This window comes from Barbus barbus (assembly GCF_936440315.1).
Source record: "Barbus barbus genome assembly, chromosome: 31".
Lineage (NCBI taxonomy): Eukaryota > Metazoa > Chordata > Actinopteri > Cypriniformes > Cyprinidae > Barbus > Barbus barbus.
Genome location: NC_136759.1, coordinates 20,878,747 through 20,901,018, shown reverse-complemented (window position 1 = coordinate 20,901,018; position 22,272 = coordinate 20,878,747). Strand labels below are relative to the sequence as shown.

The 22,272-nt window shown below is 36.9% G+C and overlaps 1 protein-coding gene across 1 annotated transcript; it reads left to right on the top strand.

Annotated features, from left to right (window-relative positions):
* Window positions 1–40: 40 nt before the first annotated feature.
* Window positions 41–21,682, top strand: LOC306851235 (striatin-4-like). Its single transcript, XM_079387398.1, has 18 exons — window positions 41–512; window positions 6,796–6,899; window positions 7,443–7,519; window positions 7,663–7,741; window positions 7,858–8,043; window positions 9,146–9,320; window positions 9,403–9,559; window positions 9,916–10,017; window positions 10,390–10,508; window positions 10,694–10,869; window positions 11,081–11,128; window positions 12,417–12,538; window positions 12,682–12,849; window positions 12,929–13,069; window positions 13,924–14,022; window positions 16,567–16,653; window positions 16,802–16,982; window positions 18,856–21,682. Exons 1-17 carry the CDS (start codon window positions 240–242, stop codon window positions 16,969–16,971), a joined length of 2,283 nt encoding a protein of 760 aa, XP_079243524.1. The 5' UTR covers window positions 41–239; the 3' UTR covers window positions 16,972–16,982; window positions 18,856–21,682.
* The last annotated feature ends 590 nt before the right edge of the window (window positions 21,683–22,272 follow it).

Genomic DNA, 22,272 nt, shown 5'->3' with positions numbered 1-22,272 from the left:
CGCCCCCTTGCGGAAGCCAGCTTTATGACCGATAGAGAGCACTTAAGAGCGGGCAGCGTCTGCAGCCATTCCGTAGTAGGACTGGATCACTATTTGGCACTTTCCTGTGTGTGTGAGTACTCGCCTATCTGTATCGGGCAGGAAAACGGGAGAGGGCTTCGGTGGAGACTTCAAGCAACGGGGTGGTTTATTCTTCTGTTTTTCCACCTCCTGGCTCCGGCGACAGTGCGAACGCTCTGATGGAGGCGGAAAGATCCGGCGGGGTGGCGGGAGGAACGAACCAGAGCCCCGCAGGAAGCGGAGCGGGGCGCAATCCGAACGGGCCGAAGGCTGTGCTCGGTGCCGCTGCCGCGGCGACAACCGGGGCGATGGCTGGATCCTCCCAGCCGCGAGATCCGCAGGACGGGGACGCGGGCCTCTCGCTGCCCGGTATCTTACATTTCATCCAGTACGAGTGGAGCCGCTTTCAAGCCGAGAAATACCGCTGGGAGGCCGAACGAGACGAGCTGAGGGTAAAAACGGGGTTTCTTTAATCGCATGTTTTGGTCTCTTCCAGACGGATTCCTTGAGGAAGAGCACATTTATAGATAAGACGCAGGAAGAAGTCACGATCGCCTGCTGTTATTGTTGATTAGATGTAGTACATTCATCTGATGCTATGCATTGAAACAGCAGCAAATGTAACTGAAAATGTGTCCTTTTGTTGAATATCTATACCCAGTTTAGGATGGGAGTCGATTCTGGATCTGATTCATCTGAACGATTCTAGTTCCGAGCAGTTCTTTGAGTATTTGTCATATTGTATTTACTGCTAATGATGAGATCAGATTAAAAAAAGCAGATAAATGCTGTACATGAATTGCTCGTAACTATATAGCAATAATAAACTAATTTGGTGACACATTTGATTTAAACAAAACTCATATTATGTATCTTTAACTACATGTTGTCATAAGTGATTGAAATCTCACGTGTTTTATACACAACATAAAACGGTAAGTGTTTGCATAATTTCGAGTAGGACATAACTAAACTATTAAAGGTATAATAATCACCCAAAAATGACAATTCTGTCATTCCAGACCTGTATGAGTTTCTCTTTCTGTTGAACACAAAGGTGGTCCACATTGACTTCCATAGTATGGACAAAATGCCTTGGAAATCAGTGGAGACTAGAAACCGTTTGGTTACTCGCAGCCGTGTTTTGTGTTTAACAGTAAGGTAAACTCTTAAAACAACTTGAGGGTGAGTACATGATAACACTTTCATTTTTGGGAGAACTATCCCTTTAACTTTCAGGTCGGAAAGTGAGTTAAATGAATTGAAGAAGTGAAACAAGGTGTCTGTTTTGATTCTTTATTAGAGAACTGGCTAGTCCTCCGATACACAAACACACTGGTGGATGTTTCTGATTTACTAAAGATGGCTCAGAACAGTATTTTTGTATCAATTGAAATTGATTGGTTGCTCTACAAGTTAGATTAACTAAAAAATGTATTTATTTGTTCATTTCTATTGAACCAAGATGATGAATGGAATTAATTGAGGTTTAGTGAGTCAGGTAAACTCAGTCAACTTCTTGATGGACTGGGAACTGGATGATTTTGATTCACTAAAGTCGTTCCTCATCAAGTTAGTTTGACTCACTAAAAGAATCGGTTCATGCTAGTAACTTGTTGAGGAATTGGTCTACATTGGTTGTGCAACTTGTAAGCTTGTGTGTTTTTTTTTTTTTTTTTAATTTACCAAAAATAATCGTCTGACAAAAGTCATTCATTCCGAAATCAGACTACACTGGTCAAGATATTTTAGTTTGATTGTTTATATGGAAAAGTAATTTGTTGAGGAGTCGGACTACACAGATTGAGCACATTGTAGGCTTGTATGTTTGAATCTTGATTCTCCAAAAAGAATCGGTTCATAAGAGTCATTTGAAAATATTTTTTACAGATTATTTTTAGCTTTTTTTATTTATATATATATATATATATATGCGCATACACGCATGTATGTGTATATATATTTATTTATTTATACTTGGAGTTGCACAAACACTTTTTTGTATGCTAATATCCTGTCCATCATACTAAGTTTTCTGTTATTGTCTTGCATCTATCTAGACCGTGGCTTTAAGTGCGAGATAATAGAATCAAGGCAGTTCAGAAGCAGTGATGTAAAAGAGAAATTTACATTCAAATAAATGTCCTAATAATTGACTCTGTGATGTCATGTGACCCATTGACTGCTGCTACTTTAGTAAACTGTGAAGCTAAGGCATGACATAATGCAGTCCCGCTGGAGAATTCAGTCCCAAGAGAGCTGATCTGTGTGTCTAGCACAATTTCATCATTTAGTGCTATTACTTGCATCGTATTACAGCATCTGAAAGATGTATAGCTCAAGTTATTTTATATGAAACCTGGGAACATAATCTATTAGGAAAGCTTGCACTCGCATCAAGACTGTATTAGAGAACGGAGAAAAGCGGTTTAATCCAAGGATTAGGGATTTGCCCCCAATAAAATTTGCTTAAACCGTCTTTTCTGAGTCTGAACTCCACTGGCCCAGTTTGCAGTAGATCTTGGCCTGAGAAAAGCTTTGCAATTAAGTGACCCCAATCAAACGGTGCCTGTAGTAGATTACATAAGGAGTTGCCAGTATGCGCTATAAAAGGATAGGCCCTGTGGCTCTCATAGATGTGTGTTCTTCTGCCAGGCCTCTTCTGGACATGCCCATGGAAATGTGCACAGGCTTCAGGGACCAACTGCTATGTTTTCCATGTCACACGCGCACATCGTTTTTGACGTGGCCTATAAAGGGGTGGTAAGGGACAGTTGTAGTGTGAGAGTAACTCAACTCCTCCTTGGTTTCTCCTGCCGTGGGGCGTCACATTCCCTGATGGTTTTATGTGGGACACCTGTGGCATTGTCTGTCCTTTGTGGCGGGCAGGATGTGATCGTTCAGGTATGATGACCTTTGAGGCAGGGTTATGGTTAACTAAAACTATAACATATAAATTAAGTAAAATATACGTTTTTACTGTAAATAAAAACAAAATTAAACCATGTAATAATATTTAAAATAATTATAATGCTAATAATGACAGAACCACATAACAAAACTGTTCAAATGTGAATGAATAGTGGTGGAAAAAATGAACATTTGCAAAAAATGTACTCGCGCTTAAGCCAGAGACACACTGCATGATTTTCGGTTGTCCCAGATGAAAGATTGTCGTCGTGAAACAATCGTGGCCAATCAAAAATCACCGCAATTGCTTCACGATGCCAGTCTTTCGTCTGGGACAGCTGAAAACCGTGCAGTGACTCGGGCTTTAGGCCATCCCAGATGAAGATGGTTTTTTTTTTTTTTTTGGTTATTTTGTATCAGAACAACAGGTTTCAAGAAATGTGGCATTACGTCACTTGCTCACTAATAAATCCTCTGCAGTGAATGGGTGCCGTCAGATTGAGAGTCCAAACAGCTGATAAAAACATCACAATAATCCACACTCCAGTTCATCAGTTAACATCTTGTGAAGTGAAAAGCTGCATGTTAGTTGGAAATAAATCCAAGACATTTCAACCTCAGATTGATGCTTTTGGCTAAAAGCTGAGTGCTGGGTTCAAAGTTTTGCCGTCTCTTGTCTGAATCAGGGGAGAAATATGCACAGATCAAGCACAGTTTGCAAGAAAACGGTTCTAAACAAATATTTTGATGTGAGAGGACAACAGGGCATGGAGTTATTATGGTATTTTGGCCAGAAACAATGGTTTTAAACACCTTGATGGATGTGTTTCTTATAAACATGTAGCTTTTCACTTTACAACATTAACCAATGGACTGGAGTGGTGAGGTTTAATTGTGGATTATTGTGATGTTTTTAATCAGATGTTTGGATTTATTCTGACGGCACCCATTCACTTCAGAGGATCCATTGGTGAGCAAGTGATGCTAAATTTCTGAAAGAAGAAATAAACTCGCCTATATCTTGGATGGCCTGAGGATGAGAACATTTTCAGCAAACGTTCATTCAAATTAAATGAAAGGCAAAAATATGTGTCTAGCTTAATGTTTGAAAATGAAAAAAAAAATCCACAATTTTCTACAATATAATAACATTAGTACGTTTCTCATAATCACACACACACTTGATACCATCGCCACTAACTATCCATTTTATAATGAGCTTTGTGTAGTCTATAAATATTTATCCAGCAGTATGTTCGTCATTACAGTTCTTGCATGTAGTGTGCTGCTGATCTTTGCCACATACAGTCAGTGAAATATCATTCGTGATGTGATTCTTTACACAAGAGACACATTCTTCAAACAACCGGTAGCTTCACCTCTGTCGACTCCCTTAATGTCAATATGACATGGTATTGTCAATACTATCTTTTTTGCATTTAAGCTTCACTGATAAAGGTCAAAGGTTCTCCTGAGCAGAAGTGGTATAAAAACACTGTCATTTTCATAAGAAAGAGTTCAGCGGGTTCATATACACTTAAAAAGACTCGTCCCAGAAAACGTCTGCTGCTCTAGTTGTTGGAGAGGGTCTCAAAGGGGTGCTAATGTGGAGAGTTTGCATGTGCCCTTGACCTGCTCCCACCCACAGGAAGTCACGAGAGGAATGGTCCGCCATATAAATGTGTCAGTGTGGTTCTACCGGCCACTTCCTAAACCTCCAATGACCAGAAATGGTGTGCTTTTTTTGCGGAACAGAAACACAATACTGAGCTTGTCTAGTTAGAAGTGTCTCTGTTCGAGTAGAAGTATTACATTTTTGCTGATAGATAGATTGCAAGTGTATTTCCTCAACAGTCTATTTCCCAGATTGACAATGATGTCAGATTCTCAGTATTTGTGTGACAAGTCTCCCAGTTTCAAAGGCCGAAAACATGGGCAATTACTTTCCTTTGTGAAAATGTCAAAGTGCTCCAAAGACCTGCCATAACAGGTTTCCTGCCCACACCATGGCAACTGCAGTCGAGCCGGTCTCCATGAGGACCTGTGCCAACTTGTCATGCTTCACTTTTCCTCCAAGTCAGCCCTGGAGACAGGGAGTGATTTTGAACGAATGTTATCTATGGCTAGACATGGCCTAGTAGGCTACATAAAGATGATTAAAAAAAAAAAAGAAATATATATATATATATATATATATATATATATATATATATATATATATATATATATATATATATATATATATATATATATATATATATAGCTAGCTAGCTGAAATTGTCCCTGTTTTGGGTAAAAAAAACTAAAATCATGATTTTAAAATCTTATTTTAGGAGTAAATCTCTTTTTTTTTATTTTTTTTTTTTTTTTTTTTATGAAAACAGCAGTCTTAATTTAAAATATAATGCACAATATAAATTTAATATTATTATGTAGAAATGATTATTGTATATTATTTATATTGTAAATAATGATGATAATTTATTATTGTTTTAATAGTAATGGAGATAATCATTAAATATTATTTATATTTTTAAATGAACAGATTCAGATTATTTAAATAAACAGATATTCAACTTAATTTTATATTTGTTTTAACATTCTATTTGTTATAAAATGTTACAAAATTTTACATTAACTTGATGATAATACAAAATAACAACAATAATAATAACAATAGTAATAATGGCTATTTTATATTGCATTAATGAGAATTCATATTTATAGATGAATTGTTTTTGAAAATAATGATCGTTTGTGTTGTTATTAAGGGTAGTGGTGGAATTATCTATTTATTCATAATTGCTTTTTCAGTAACAACTACAATATGCATTAATGTATTGATGTTATAAATAAAAATAATAATGGTAGTTTGTATTATAATAGTACTGGTGATATTCATAATATAGTAAATTTATTTAAATATATATATATATATATATATATATATATGTATTTTAAAATAAACATTAACATTTATATATAGACATTAACAGTATGATTTTAATAATATTAAAAAATAAAAATAGCTATTATATTTTATTCATAGTTGTTGATATGAATAATAATTATTAATATGTATGATTTTGCATGTGTTATGTAGAGTACAACGCCTATACTGTTGTGTGAGATACACTGATGGTGTGGGGGTGTGTGACTGATTTCTTTGCCAGGGAGAAGTGAAAACAAGAATATGACTGAGCAAACCTTTGTGCTGACCAATACTAATCAGTATTTTTGATTTACCTGAAAGCTTAGATTCACTCGGCCATAAAACAGCACGTTTTGTTGTTGGGATGTGTGCAAACATGATTCATAATCAATAATTGTATTAGTCAAAGCCATAGAAGCATGCTCCAAAAAAAAAAAATCCCTAAAAGTTTAATTCCATGGCCTGAATAGTTGAATTAATAATTCGCCGTAATTAAAAATATTTGTAAATTGGCATTTTTGATTGATTGTGATATTTATAGTGCACTCTAGGGGGCGATTGAAACTCATTTTTATTTATTTTATTTACTTTTCTCTTTCTTTTAAACCATGCCAAACTTGGAAATGAATGGTTTGTGGTTTCTCCCACATTATAGCCTATTTTACATCAACATGTTTGCCTTTCATGACTCTGGTTGGCGCTCGGTCAGCAGCAGTCTAAAATAAATCTTGTGGAATTGCAGGCCTTTAGTTAACCGTTGCCCTCAGAATGTCATTGGTGGTGGTACGGTTGCGGAGCTTCAGCATATAACCTTTCATTTTCTCTCAGATGTATCCCGTTAGAATCTGTAGCATATTTATCTCTCTCTTTCCCTGTGTGTCTGTCTGTCTCAGGCTCAGGTGGCGTTTCTGCAGGGTGAGAGGAAAGGTCAGGAGAACATGAAGCAGGATCTGGTGCGGCGAATCAAGATGCTGGAGTACGCTCTGAAACAGGAGAGGTGAGATGAGCTTCTTCAGCTCGCCATTTCATGTGAAACCACAGTTCAGTAAAAATAAATTACAAAAATTAGGATTGAAAAGGGTTCCGACTTTACAGTTTAATTGGATGAATTTTTCTGCTTTCTTTTGTTTTGTGGATTTGTCACTTTTCCGTTTATTTTTCTGCTTTGTTTTCTTTTTCTTTTTTTTTTTTGTTACTTTTGTTTGATTTTTTTTTTTCTTTGTTCTTTTTTGTTTTGCTTTTTCTGTTTTATTTTATTTTTCTGCTTTGTTTTTTTGTTTATTATTTGTCTCTTTTGTTCTTTTTGCAGTTTGTGGTTTTGTTTTTGTTGTCTTTTTTTTGTTTTGTTCTTTTTTTATGTTCTGTTGTGGATTTGTTTACTTTTTTTTTGCTTTATATTGTGTTCCTTTGTTTTGTGCTGCTTTGTTTTTTCTGTTTAATTGTTTGAGAGAAGATGCACATTGTGAGATCTGAGTATGTTTCCACAAGTTTGTATGTTTGTTAATCAGACATAATCATAATCTTGTCATTTTGATCCCAGGGCCAAACATCAGAAGCTGAAAAGTGGCACTGACCAGAGCCCTGGAGAGAAGAAACCAGAGACGGAAGCTGAACCAAGTAATAACACAAAAAACACATGCACTTATGACACGTGATGTGATTCAAATTTACCAAAACATATCTATCATGCCCAGAACAAATACTGTATGCTGTTGGTTATGTTTTCTTTGTGCTCAGTGACATCATTCTGTTTCTCACAGTACCCAATGGACCTGCAGATTCAGATTTGGAACCAACCAATCAGATGCCTTGGAAGGAGGGCCGTCAGCTATTGCGCAAGTCAGTGTATTTTGTTTGCATTCATTCTCAGATTTATTTATCAAAATATTGTGCTGACCCTGTGCATGTGGTGTTTTTTTTTTTATTATTTTTTTTTTTTGTATGTACATGAGCAGGTACCTGGAGGAGGTGGGATATTCCGACACCATCTTGGACATGCGCTCCAAACGTGTTCGTTCCCTTCTGGGTCGCAACAGCCCAGAGGCAAACGGGCCTCCTCCGAGCGAACCGCCTGCAGAACCAGAACCTCGCGGTGGAGGGGAGTCCCTACTAGTGCGCCAGATAGAAGAGCAGATCAAACGGTTAGAGCAACACGCATTTTGACATCTTAGTATTAAATCAGCAAAATACAGTCCAGTATGTGTTTTTGCGTGCAGATGAAGTGATCTTTAGAAATCTTATCATTATTAAAATAAATTCTTATTTTATTTTGCTCTCTGAAATCACAATCACACATTTTGTGATCAAATATTATAAAATAATTTGCAGTTGTCCCAGGCAACCAGTTGCCTACCTTTGGTCCTTTTCCTCTTTTGGAGAAAATAAACAAACATAAAACTAGAATCCATTTATTTGTTAATTTGTGTAATAAGTAAGATCTAAAAACAGACTGAAACAACTCCAACTTTAAATTCTAATTGGATGAGAAATTATTAAAGAGGCTGTAAACTTTTATTTAGTTTTGTTCTGTTCTATTTTGATCTATTTTTTTTATTTTATAAATTTTTTATTGTATTTGTATTTTTTGTTCCTCTTGTTTTTTTGTTCTATTGTGTTTATTTTTATCCATTTTGAATTGCTTTTTATATATTATTGTTTTTGTTCCTCTCTTTTGTTTTTGTTGTCCTATTTAGTGTTTTTTTGTTTTCTTTTTTTCATTTGTTTGATCTTATTGTTTAGTATTTTTTTGTTCCTCTTGTTTTTTTGTTTTATTTAGTGTTTTTTTGTTTAATTCTTGTTTATTTTTTATTTATTGTATTGTTCTATTTTTTTCCCCTTTTTTTCCGTTATAGTGTTTTATTTTGTTGCTTTCATTTTTTTATTCTTTTTATTTTAACTTATTTTTTTTATTATGCTTAATTTAGTTTTATTTAGCAGATTTCCCACAGCTGAAGGTTGCTATAAACACACCTTTGACTGGTGTTGCTTGGAAACTGCATACAGCGATTTGTTAGGATAATGCAGTGTCTTTCTTGGCGGAGGGATTGTTTATTCCTATAATTGTTCATAATAAATATAACTCCTAATTGAACATTGCATACTTTACCATATTGCTGTTCCTAGCAGTTTAGACGAGCAATAATCCACAAGAGACTTGAGAGGGGTCTTCTAATATCATAGAAGTGTTTGCAAGGGCATTTTTGAAACTGTTGTGGTAATCATGAAGAAATCTCTCTCCTGCAGGCGTGCTGGAAAAGAGAGCTCTAAAGAACGGATGGGCAGCTCTGTCCTGGATAAAATTCCTTTCCTTCGTGGCTGTGAAGACGACGATGAGGATGACAGTGACGAAGAGGAGGACTTCCAGGGCATGACTACAGACTGTATTGACGGACGCAAAAACAAGAAGTCCAGGAGCAAGGTCAGAGTGTTTACACACAGATAAGGTCTCCACGCACAGATCCTGTTTTGTTGCTAACAGCGTGTCGCCTGTGCTCATGTAGATGGGCGGAGAACCCATGACCACAGATCTTGACCCTGAGGATGACGACGACGAAGATGATTCTGAGGACGCTCTGGGCGAGTTTGATTTCTTGGGCTCAGGAGAGGAAGGCGAAGGGGCGGGAGAAGCTCGCATATCTGGAGACGGCCGTGAATTAGGTATGGAGGCCTGTATGTTCAACATTTGTGGTCATGAGAAGCACTACTAGACGACTTGCCATCACTGCATGTATTTTTGACAGTGGATCTGAGGGTTTCCCTTCCCTTTATTGTCATGCTGTGACCACTCATTGTTTTCTTTTTAATTTGCTTTTGTTTGTAACTTCCTGTTGATAAAGTCTGTTGACGGGACCTCCATTCTGTCCTCACGTCACTGCACGCTTGTTTGTTTCCTTGATATTCTCTTCACCTTTTCCAAACTTGTCATCGTACCACAGGAGCGACTGGCAGCGGTGGATTGTTTTTTTTCTGCTCTGTCTGATGGTTTGTTTACTTCTCTCACTTCCTCTGCCCAGGTTCAGAGAACCGCCGGAACAAGTTGCAAGGCATGATGTCAGATTTTCCCCCAAAACCCGCTCCACCTCCTTCTATGCCGGGCCAGACGCGCTCCGGAGAGGGTAAGATCAGAATCTCTGAAAGCACGGTCTGATATCAAACTGATCACTTCTGACCATAAAAAAAGCTTAATATTTTCAGATATTTGCTTTGAAAAATATTAAAATACTCATCCCCCCCCCCCCCCCCCCCATTATTTAACCATTACTCTGAAGTAATGTATTACATTACATTACTGTGAAATCATAGCACTACATGATGATGCATATCGGATAATTGGTTTTTGAATATTTATTGAAATAGATGTTTCTAATATTTCTTTCTAAACAGCTTTTCTTTATAAACAACTGTTTTTATCCTTGTGAAACTGTAGAATGTCTGCTGAATTGTCCATGTTCATTCTGTGAATTGTTGTGTATCTGTCTGAACTCAAGGGGGAGCTCTTGGTTTCTCATCTGATGTCTTCATTCTGGATGCGGTTGGAGGAGGGGATATGAACCTCGGAGAGCTGGCTGACCTCACTGTTGCCAACGACAATGACCTCACCATTGACGTTAGTGTTATAATCTTTCTTCCTCAAACAAATGTGAATTTTAAGCATTAGAGAGACATATAGTATTGAAGTGACTGAAAACATTACATTCACTTCCCACTATATTCTTTAAAAACTGTATTATTTCTGTCAAAAATACTAAAATGTTCTTTTTCACCAGGAATAGTAACCTTTGATATGATCAGTTGCAGGACAGTCGAGAAGAGTTCAAAAAAACGTGGAACCCTCGCTTCACGCTACGAAGTCACTTCGACGCCATCCGAGCGTTGACCTTTCACCCCAGCCAGGCGGTGCTGCTGTCTGCCTCTGAGGACGGAACGCTCAAACTGTGGAACCTCAACAAGGCAATGCACACCAAAAAGTAAGAAACACATCCTAACCCTGCATCTTTTCTCCAAAGCATGACACACAAACAAGGCTGAGAAGATCCATATTTTACTGCTCTCTTATGCTAAGAATGCCACTATAATTGTGTTAGTATAGGTGTCCCTGGATGTGTATTTACAAATATCGATCCATAAAAGATTTTTAGTGCTGTCTAACATGGAAGCCTCTCATTTTTGCTTTCACAGAAATGCAGCGCTGGACGTTGAGCCCATTTATACATTCAGAGCACACAGGTGAGTGGGACAGGTTTATAATGGGACTGAGATCAGCTCTCTAAAAATGAAATGGCATGACCTGTGGCTAAAGCGCCTCAAATTATGAGGCTAAAGCGCTGTTATAAAACCTAGTGGGCTTCCCAAGTAGCTGAACTGAAAAATGACCTGAAGCTAGAGATGCACATTATACTGGTACCAGTGGTTAATATCTATTTTTCATTTGTAAATGTAATTGTGCTTGCTCATTTTCACTATATTTATGTTTAAATGACTTTTGCTTTATCGTTGATTTAACGTTTGATTTCAATTGAAGTAATTGCCACTTTTTAATCTCACAATTTAGACTTTTTCTTTTTTTGCGCAATTCTGAGAATAAAAGTCAGAAATATAAACTCAGATTTACAAGATCTAAACTCTAAATTGTGAGTTATGAAGTTGGTTCATAGTTGTGGGATATAAACTCGCCATTGCAAGGAAAACGTCAGAATTGTGAGAGAAAAAGTGACATAATTGACAAAATAATTGAATAATCTAATAATTGAACTTTTAAATATAATCTTTGGCAAATTCCAAAACATCCATTTTTCATACTGTACATTGTAATGTTTAATGCCAACATTCACTTGTAGCATGAGTTTAGTGTAAATTTTTATGTATTTAGACAAATTAGTTCAAATCTGTCCATCTGTAAGTGAAACTAATAGAGTAAAATAATACATACATACTCTATTAAAACAAAAACAGTACATTGGGTTGAAACTTGAAATACTCACCTTTTAATTAACTCTTATCTAATTAATATTGAATGATTATTATAAATGTACACTGCCATTCAAAGGTTTGGGCTCAGTTTGAAATAGAGATAACATTCTAAATGGCTTTACTTTATATATGTGTGTATGTATGTATATACAGTATATGTGTGTGTGTGTTTTTCATTTTTTTTAAACAAATTGAATACATTTATATAAAAGTGCTAGTAAAGCCATTTAGAATGTTATCTCTATTTCAAATAAATACTGTTTATTTTATTTTATTTTTTTACTTTCTATTCATAAAAACATCTTGTAAAAGATAAAAAAAATATTTAAGATGGCTGTTTTCAAAATTGATGGTGAGATTTTTTTTTTTTTGAGCTGCAAATTTCAAGAAACATAAAATGACAATATTTGAGTGATTTCCATATTAATACTGAAATCAATCAGCACCACAATATATATCAAAGTTTGTGTGTGTACTACCAGTACCTCTGTAGTATGTTTGTTGTGGTCTTTTAATATGTTGTGTGTGTGTGTGTGTGATTCAGTGGTGCTGTTCTTTCTCTGGCTATGGGAGAGGAAGGAGAATCGTGCTTCAGCGGTGGTCTAGATGGCACTGTGCGCGGCTGGAAGATTCCAGACCTTAATGTGGATCCTTATGACAATTATGGCAAGTCTAACTAATACTGCATTTGCAATGTGACTGAAAGAAGTGGTTAACACCATTGCAGTCCTCTAGAGGGCACTGACTATAAATGAATTTGGCACACATTGGACAGAATTAGTCATAATGTTGTGTATAAATGTGTTCAGATCCAGGCGTGGAGAGCAGCGTGTTGTCGGGCCATGAGGACGCGGTGTGGGGTTTGGCCTACTCCTCCAGCCTGAAGCGTTTGGCCTCCTGCTCTGCAGATGGGACTGTGCGGATCTGGGACCCCCATAATTCCTCACCATGCGTGTCTGTTTTCAACAAGGAGAAGGGTGAGGAGAAGACCTTGTGCGTTCGGATTGTTTGTCTTTTCTGTTTGTCCCTCTCACTCAATGCCTGTCTGTCTTTCAGAACATGGCACTCCCACCTCGGTTGCCTTTGTAAACTCTGACCCGTCCCAGGTTGTTGTGTCCTTCGATGGGGGTGAGACTCTGCTTTATGACCTCAACACAGAGCAAAGCATCATGGTCCTGGAGAACCAGGCTAAGGATGGTAAGCGCCAGTTCATATAGGAATAAACATTTACAAATTTCGCTCAACAGCAAACAATTTAATTTATTTAAAACTATTAAATAAAATGATTAAGTACTTTATTAGTCATTTTGGTGAAAAGGTCATGTAAATTGATAAAATATATTAAAAAGATGTGAGAACTGCTTTAAATAAATAATCTCATTCTTAAAATATAAGTGATTCTATGCTCACCAGCAAACAATTTTTATTTATTTAAAAACTATAAAATAAAATGATTATTTTAATACTTTATTACTCTGCCATTTTGGGAAAAGTCATAAAATTAATAAAAACTTAAAAATGTTTGAAATGTGTCATTGTTTTAAATAAAGTGAATGATCTTATTTGTATGATATGAATTAATTAACTATAGAAATTATACTTATAAGGAATAATAAGGTTCCATTAATTTAACTGACTATAACATTTGTTTTTGTATTATCTTTTTAGTTAACTTTATTTAATAAAAATAAAACTATTTCATGTTAGCTCAATTCTATTTAATATACATTTTCACAATTAAACGTATAATTTTAAATTTTTAATTATTGCTATCAATTAAAATTGATTTTATATATATAATATATATTATACACACACTGACATATATATATATATATATATATATATATATATATATATATATATATATATATATAGCATTATTCAAAAGTATATCAGAGTGGATGATAATGTTCTTGAGATACATTGAAAATAATAATTCCACACATCACGTTACAAAAATAAAATGGTTTATGAATGCTATTTCATCTCGACTTGAAGTCTGTTGTACAATAATAAAATCTTCTGTTTTTCTTTACCGCCCCCTGTAGGCAGCGAGCTGATTAACTGCGTGGTCAGCCATCCCATCCAACCAATTTCCATTACAGCGCATGAGAACCGCACCATCCGCTTCATGGACAATAAGACAGGTGTGTCTGTGTGTGTGTGTGTGGAGAGCTTGTAGCAATTTTGAGGCCCGTAATAACACTGTGTATTTTCCAGCTGTGCGCTGTGGGAACTGTAAACACACCAGCAAAGCATTTGACACTCCTACCGTGCAGTCACAATAGACCTCTCAAGGCAGTTAAAAAAAAAAAAAAAACTCAATCGAATCGGTGCCATACACAAACCTTTACTCACCAGTTTATATAGCAAGAGCACTTGGAAGAAAAGCAAATAACATTCTTGGTGTGAAAGATTAGCCAGCAAAAAAATAAAAAGACATCTTGAACGTGAACCCAGTGGTGCATTACCTGTGGCACATTAGGATGTTTTTATTGATCTCTTTTTCCGGGTATGTGTTCATAATGGAATTTGTCTTAAAGGTAAATGGTGTAATTTGAGGGTGAGTCACGGTGGTTAACTAATCATCCAGTGGTAACACTTTACTGTAAGGTGTCATTTGTTAACATTAATGCATTAATATGAACGAACAATGATTAACACATTTATTACAATATTTCTTCATCTTTGTTAGTTAATAAAAATACAGTCGTTCATTGTTAGTTCGTTTATTCACAGTGCATTAACTAATGTTATCAAGCACAACTTGTGATTTTAATAATGCATTAGTAAATGCTGAAATTAACATTAAGATTAATAAATGCTGTAGAAGTATTGTTCAATCTTAGTTCATGTTAACTAATGTAGTTAAAGGGGTCCTATTATGCTCTTTTACAAAGTCTTGATTTTTTTTTTTGTTTGTTTGGGGGTTGTACTAGAACATGCTCTCATGCTTGGTGGTTCGAAAAGCGCATTATTTTTCACATAATTTACATTATTACAATACCTTTCTCCCCAGCCTGGCACAAACGGCTCGATTAGTTCCGGGCTTGATGAAGGTCCGCCTTCCGAAAATGAAATGTGTTGTGATTGGTTAGCTGTACCAGTGCGTTGTGATTGGCTAACAGCTTAGACAGTGTTTTAGTACTGCCCCGCCCCTTGACATGATGGCGTCAATATTGCCATATTAATTCAGACCCCGAGAATATTGAATAAGAGGATTGCGCAGAACCTTTGCACGCACGGATATTGCAAGACATATTAAAGTGGTAACGTTATTGCTGCTGTTTTTTTTTTTTTTTTTTGGGTTAAATCACATTTTAGGATGTCAACAACAGCTTAAAAATAACTGCATTTACTATGTACAGATAAGTGCAACGGTAATATGTAGTATGTTTATTGTTCTTTAATTCTAACATTATATAATTGCAGTGAAACTGTTATGCAGTTGAATTCATTTATAACTTAGTCCCACAGACTTACACTATTTGTGGCTGTATATATATATATATATATATATATATATATATATATATATATATATATATATATAATGCAAATTCTCTGTCAGCAGGAGGCGCTGTTGGGGTGGTAGAGATCGAGGTTTCCCCTGTAACGCTGTACACAAAGCAGAGCTCTGCTCACAAACACTGCTTTATCAGACATTACATGCAACAGGAAATGAAAATGACATCAAAATTTTCTGAAAACAATACAGTGATATAAAAACACCCGCACCGGGTTTTGATTTTGAAACGTGCAGTGCTCAACCAAGTGTTCTCCCCACCCGCCAACCTTTCGCATTTCAGTAGGTGGGATTTCTTTTTGTGATTTCACAAAAAGTGAAAAAGCATAATAGGAGCTCTTTAACTAATGAACCTTATTGTTAAGTGTTACCCATCTAGTGAGGTTTATCTAGATTTTTTATTTTTTTTTGGAAGCCTTTTTCTATAGCAGAAATACTTTAAAGCAGGGATTTGCTAATTTTTGGTCAGCCAAATCCCAAAAATATGTTAATATTTTAATTTAAAAACATATTTGCATGTTCATGCTGCTCTGCTGTTGGTTAAACAAATTTATTTTAATTTTTTTTTAAAAGACTGACATTTTAATTTGACTTTTTAGTGATTTTAATTATTAGTTTTGCAGTTCCCTCATGAATCCCAGTTTTTAGAAATGTTGCTATAAAAGGATGAATTTAGGAACACAAACTTAACAGTCGTGGCCTAATGGTTAGAGAGTCGGACTTGTAATCCGAAGGTTGCGGGTTCGAGTCTCCGGCTGGCAGGAATTGTAGGTGGGGGGAGTGAATGTCCAGCGCTCTCTCCACCCTCAATACCACGACTGCGGTGCCCTTGAGCAAGGCACCGAACCCCCAACTGCTCCCCGGGCGCTGCAGCATAAATGGCTGCCCACTGCTCCGGGTGTGTGTTCACGGTGTGTGTGTGTTCACGGTGTGTGTGTGTGTTCACTGCTGTGTGTGTGCACGTTGGATGGGTTAAATGCAGAGCACGAATTCCGAGTATGGGTCACCATACTTGGCTGAATGTCACTTCACTCACTTAACACAGCCGCCTTATCCTATTGGTTGAGCCAGAACTTGGTATATCGGACCGTTTCGAAACAATATTGTGTATCAGAAATATCCCACATGACCTAATCTTTCCTTCTTCCTCTCGCTTTGGCCAAAGGGAAAGTGATTCATTCCATGGTGGCTCACCTGGATGCTGTAACCTGTCTTGCCACAGACCCTAAAGGCACTTACCTCATCTCCGGCAGTAAGTAAATATACATGAACACGCAGTGCTTGACATCAGAGAGCAAAAACAACATGCCAACCAAAGCCTTCTGAGCACATCCACGTCAACTCATTCTCATGGAAATGTGACAATCTCTGCAGCAATATTATCTGATTTCTGTTCTCAGGCCATGACTGCTCTGTGCGCTTGTGGATGCTGGACAATCGCACGTGTGTGCAGGAGATCACAGCACACAGAAAAAAACACGATGAGGCCATTCATGATGTGGCCTTCCACCCCTCGCAGCCCTTCATCGCCAGCGCAGGGGCCGACGCGCTCGCCAAGATCTTTGTTTGATTTTCTCACTGGTAAATGCATATTCAAACACATTAAAACTGGATTAAGAGTTAGAAGTTAAAAGGGTGCTGTATGCGATGTTGGTCCATTTAAAGGGATAGTTTACCCAAAATGAAAGTTCTGTCATGAATTACTCACCCTCGTGTTGTTCCAAACCCGTAAGACCTTCGATCATCTTCGGAACACAAATTAAGATATTTTTGAGGAAATCTGAGAGCTTTCTGACCCTGCATAGATCGCAACGCAACTGACACATTCAAGGCCCAGAAAGGTAGTAAGGACATTGCTTAAATAGTCCATGTGACATCAGTGGTTGAATACTTTTTGTGCAGAATTTTCATTTTTGTGTGAACTATGAGCAAATAGAGAATAAAACGCATTTACAAATATATAGTAAAATCAAATATTTACTATGTTTATTTAAGATCCACAGATCTGAAGTAGAAAAAATGGGAAAGACAACACTGAAACTTGCATTTCGTTTGATGAAGCGTTCATTATTTGCATGATTCAAACCATTAAAGGGATAGTTCACCCAAAAATGAAATGTTTATGTTTGAAATGTGATGTTTATCTGCTTACCCCAAGTGCATCCAAGATGTAGGTGACTTTGTTTCTTCAGTAGAACACAAATGAAGATTTTTAACTCAATACCTTGCAGTCTGTCAGTCAATGGTACCCACGGCTTTGAGAGAAAAAAACATACACAGACAAAACCAAATTAAACCCTGCGGCTCATGATGATACATTGAGGTCTTTAGGCACTAATTTGAGAGATCCCTTTAAGTCTTGAGTTATGAATAATTAAAGGGGTCATGAAATAGAGAATCAAAATGTTATTAATATTTACACTCAATACCAATTCCCCAGTTCAAATTATTAGTCTTTCCTACTCTTCTGAAACATCGGGATTTAAAATTGAATAATTATTACGTCATGATTTCAGCCTTACGCCCATTATAATTTGTCATTGCTGTATGTAATCTAGGAGGAGCGTTCTGAATAACTCATGTCTGTCTGTCAACCATACTAAGGGAGATCCTGCTGTTAGGTAAAGAAAGACCTTTTTGTGCAAACATTTTATAAAACAAGGCTTTAGACTCATTCTTCCCACCGGTCGCTCTTTTGCGATTGAACTTTCTCAGTTGGTCGCATGAGCACATTTTTTTTTTGCTAGAACATTAATCCGTGCATGCTGATGAACTTTTATCATAGTTTATAGTTATATGGTAATGAAAGTGGTTAACATTCAACCCGTACTTTTCATCAGTAGTATTATTCTAAGATTATAAGTGTACCTCAGGAAACACAAAATCATTTGAAAGATTTTTGGCGTTTTTTCCTTTATTATGATTGGACAGTTTAGAGTTTACAGGAAGCCGGGAAAGGTCCTCGAGTTGGGATTCGCGCTCGGGATGCCCTTAGCGCAGTGGTGTTGCATGTGGGCACGCTACCCACAAGGCTATCAGTATCAAAAATTTAAAACCGCATTTTATGTCCCCTTTTATTAAAAGAATGGCCCAAAATGGCCCTGTTTGTGAATCGGACTACGTTGTTAGTCATGTATGTTTTTGTCTGCAGCCATGAGGACAACTCCGCATTTTCTTGCTGTTATTTTACTTTACACAATCTCTCTATCACTTCAGATTAAATTCACTCACAGTACTCAACACACAGCATCAACTTTTTCCATGTCACTGGAGATTCAGTAGTGAAAAAGTTGTCCTTTATGGTCTAGTTTAGTTCTTAATGTTTGGCACAAGTCAGCAAAAAGGCTAAAATCTCTTGCAGCACCTTGTTAGTAGTCGTAGTTGTGCATGTGGATGTATATTCACACGTGATGCCTTTTGCCTTGAGCTAACTTTTGCTTTTTTCTCTTCTCAGGGGATCCACCCTCACTACTGGGCCAAAAGAGTGAAACGCAGAGTATCCGCGCGCACACACACACACACTCACACACACTCGCTCACTAAACGAGGGGAACAACATTCTACACATCACTGCCTGTGTTAAAGGCACACGACCCAATAACCCATCATTCTATGTGATACAAACTCTACTGCATTTAATACTAATGAGTTTGCTGCTCATGTCCTGATTTCAGTTTTGGATGACACTACTTATAACCTGCAGTGTGTTGCGAGGGAAGTCCAATCTGTTGACGGATGGACCCACATTAACACACCTTAACACAACACACACCCTGGATTTTAATTTCATGCTCAGTTTAGGTTGAGGATTTGAAGGCTCTTGGTAAACAAGACATTACCCAAGCCTGCACATTTTCTCAATGTAAGTTGCATTAGTACTAATCTGTGAATTAATGTCCTCGCGTAACTGTTGCCTGGTATCGTGAGATGATCGATGCATTTCATTCCAAAGACTGTTTTAGATGAGGTTTTTTTTTTTTTTTTGCGTTTTAGCTGTAAGTGCAACACAGCTTTACCTTTAGCCTCACAGCTAAGAGCCTTAGTATTTCAGCCTTTCATAATCAGTTCATTCGTATGACGACTACACTTTGAATTAAAACCAAACGCATCTTATCTGCGTTTGTGACGGTGCTATCACAAGCATTTTGCAATCACCGTCTTCATTCATATCCAATCAGGTGGCGTTATCCACAATAGTCGGGTGACTGTTGAGTAGTGTATTTATTGTAGTGTTCGGTATCGGTCGGAAGACTCTCTGGGAAGATCTGCAGTTGGATGAGTAACTGATTTCTGTATATAAGCAGGAAGCGCTGTACATAGCACACTTGTTTCACAACCTTGGTGCTAAGATCTCCTCTGAATCAGGGACCTGTTCACGACGAGGGTCGTATAGTATAAAATCTCGGTTGATGCCTGCCATTCCTCAGAGTCATCACATACGGTTCTTTGGCATTTCAGAAATACAGCAAGTGTGTCAGGAATTTCAAAGTACTTCTGGTGTGCCGAAGTGGCTTTAAAGGTTTTGTCAGGGTATTTTTAAGATGATAAACTGTATATCCACGCTGGAGGTTCTTTGGTTGGGGATTGTCACCAATAAAAAAAAAAAAAATTGAAACCAACTACAAGTTCCAGTGTTTCAGTACAGCTGTATTGTCGATTTCTGAGTTTTGAGACATCTGTGATCTCGACCCAAGTCCTTTTTCCTGAAAAGTGGAGAACGAAGCAAAGCTTGAAATGGCATTTTAAGTGATGAGAAACTAGTGCGGCCCAGTTTACAGTTGACTTACCAAGAGGTCAAAGCCCAGTTTTGAAACCAATTCAAAAAGTCCTCTTGATGGGTTTTGTGCTCTTAATCAATGCAAGGTGTTTAAGAGTAAAATAGCTTAGAGAAAAGAGCTCTTGAAGTGAAAATAAAAGTGGGGCACCTTGCTTCTTATTGGCTAAGCAAGGAATCCCAGATGGAACCCTGAAACTTGATGGGGAAACCAAGGTGAGATGAAGAGTCAGACCTGAATCTGATCTTTAGGTTTCTTTGTCGGAGGGAGCCTGGTCTTGAGGTCTGGAGATCAAAGATCACATCTTGTATTAGCCAGTTTCCGTTTTGTGTGGTTTATTTTTATCCTTTACTGGTTTTCCGTGGTTATAGACGAGTGCCCAGAAGCGACAAAAAGACTGATGGCCCATAAAGAGCGCTCTTGCATAATGGAGCCAAGTCCGTTCTTAACCAGATTGCCTCCATCCATCCAACTCGGAAAACAAGGTTTCCTACTTGGGGGTGTGATTTTTGGCAAGGAAAACCTCTTGGAGTGATTTTTTTTTTTTTTTTTTAATGGACAAAGTTATCTCATGTCACTTGTCCCATGTCAAGACCACCGATTCATTTTGGGCTATTCGCCCAGTCAGTGAATGTCACATAACCACAGACTTGCGTTCAGTGGAATCCATAATCCTTTGCTGCTTTACCTGTTTACCTAGTAACTTCGCACCGCACACTAACGGTTAGCTTTATGCTACACTACACGTGTAGGATCACACGAACTGTTCGGTTCATCCATGTATTGCTGCATCGTTTGTTCTCTTCTAAAGACTGCCGATTGCATGGGTGTTTAGACGAGTCCTGCTGTCTCTTTTGTACACCTCTTTCTGCACCCCTCAATGCAATACGAGTCTTGAAATTACAACGACAATACACATTCCCTACCGAGAGGACAAATCGGTGTAAAAAAAGTAAAAATTGAAAGAAATGGAAAATGTTTGTTTGAAAAGCTGCCAATGCAAAATGTAACTTTTCCCATTTTCTCACTTATATGCTTTTCTTTACTAGACATATTGTTATGATTACTAGTAATAAGGTGTAAAGATGACAGTAGTACCTTCTTTGCTAGGCTTAAGACTTGCTTGTGATTGTGTAAAAGCCTAAACAACTGAAAATTGTATGGAAATTTAAGAAAAAATAAGAGTTTCAGTCCACAGCCAAGGTAAAATGACTTTAAGTGTTTTTATTTTTTAAAAGCAATTTATCACTGTGTGATATTTTGTACATCATATTAAGCTGTATTCAAACTATATCCTCTAACTATAAGGGATAAAAAAGACCAGCCTTTTATTTATTTAGTTTTATTATACATATTTTTGAACTGCTTTCTAGCTTGTATTGAAATACATCTTTTCCTTATCCTGTTGATTTTTTTTTTTTTTTTTTGACTCTGCAGGTCTTGTGTTGTATGTCATAAAAAAATCCAAAAACAACTAAATAAAAATATGGTTTTGTACAGACATTTCATTCTTGTCTGGTCTGAACTCTTCTGTCTCTGAAAGTGCCTTTGATGTACAGAATGTTAATGTAACTAATACTGACCACATTTCCTGTCTGTCCTATCTATCTGGCTGTACATCTATCTATCTGTCTTTATATTCAGATAAAGTATTAAATTATGTAAACATACTCTTAGTATTGAAGTCAGAATGCAGTTCAGAATGTCCATTTATTAAAACTAAGCTGCAAAACGACTATGAACATTTATGTCTATATATATATATATATATATATATATATATACACACACACACAAACAACAGCACCCACATTTAAATGTCAACAATGCCTATATGCTAAATTTGACGTGTTTAGCAGAAAAGGGTAAAATGTAATGTCATTTGTCACAACAGCTTATTTAGATAAAGTAGCAAACACTTTATTTGTTTTGAGGTCTCAGAGTTTTATGATTAATGCAATGTTTTCTGTTATTACTTCATCAACTCAAAGGGAAACAATGCAGAATGCCTGATTTAAAATTGTTCTGGCTGTAGGATTGCACGTGGGTTGATCATTTAGCCATGTTTATGCCACACAGATCAGGTATTTGACTAT

Coding starts and splice junctions, on each gene's coding strand:
- LOC306851235 (XM_079387398.1), top strand. CDS start 240: ATGGAGGCGGAAAGATCCGGCGGGGTGGCGGGAGGAACGAACCAGAGC. Junction 12,539..12,681: donor GGATCCTTATGACAATTATG/GCAAGTCTAACT, acceptor AAATGTGTTCAG/ATCCAGGCGTGGAGAGCAGC. Junction 16,654..16,801: donor CACTTACCTCATCTCCGGCA/GTAAGTAAATAT, acceptor TTCTGTTCTCAG/GCCATGACTGCTCTGTGCGC.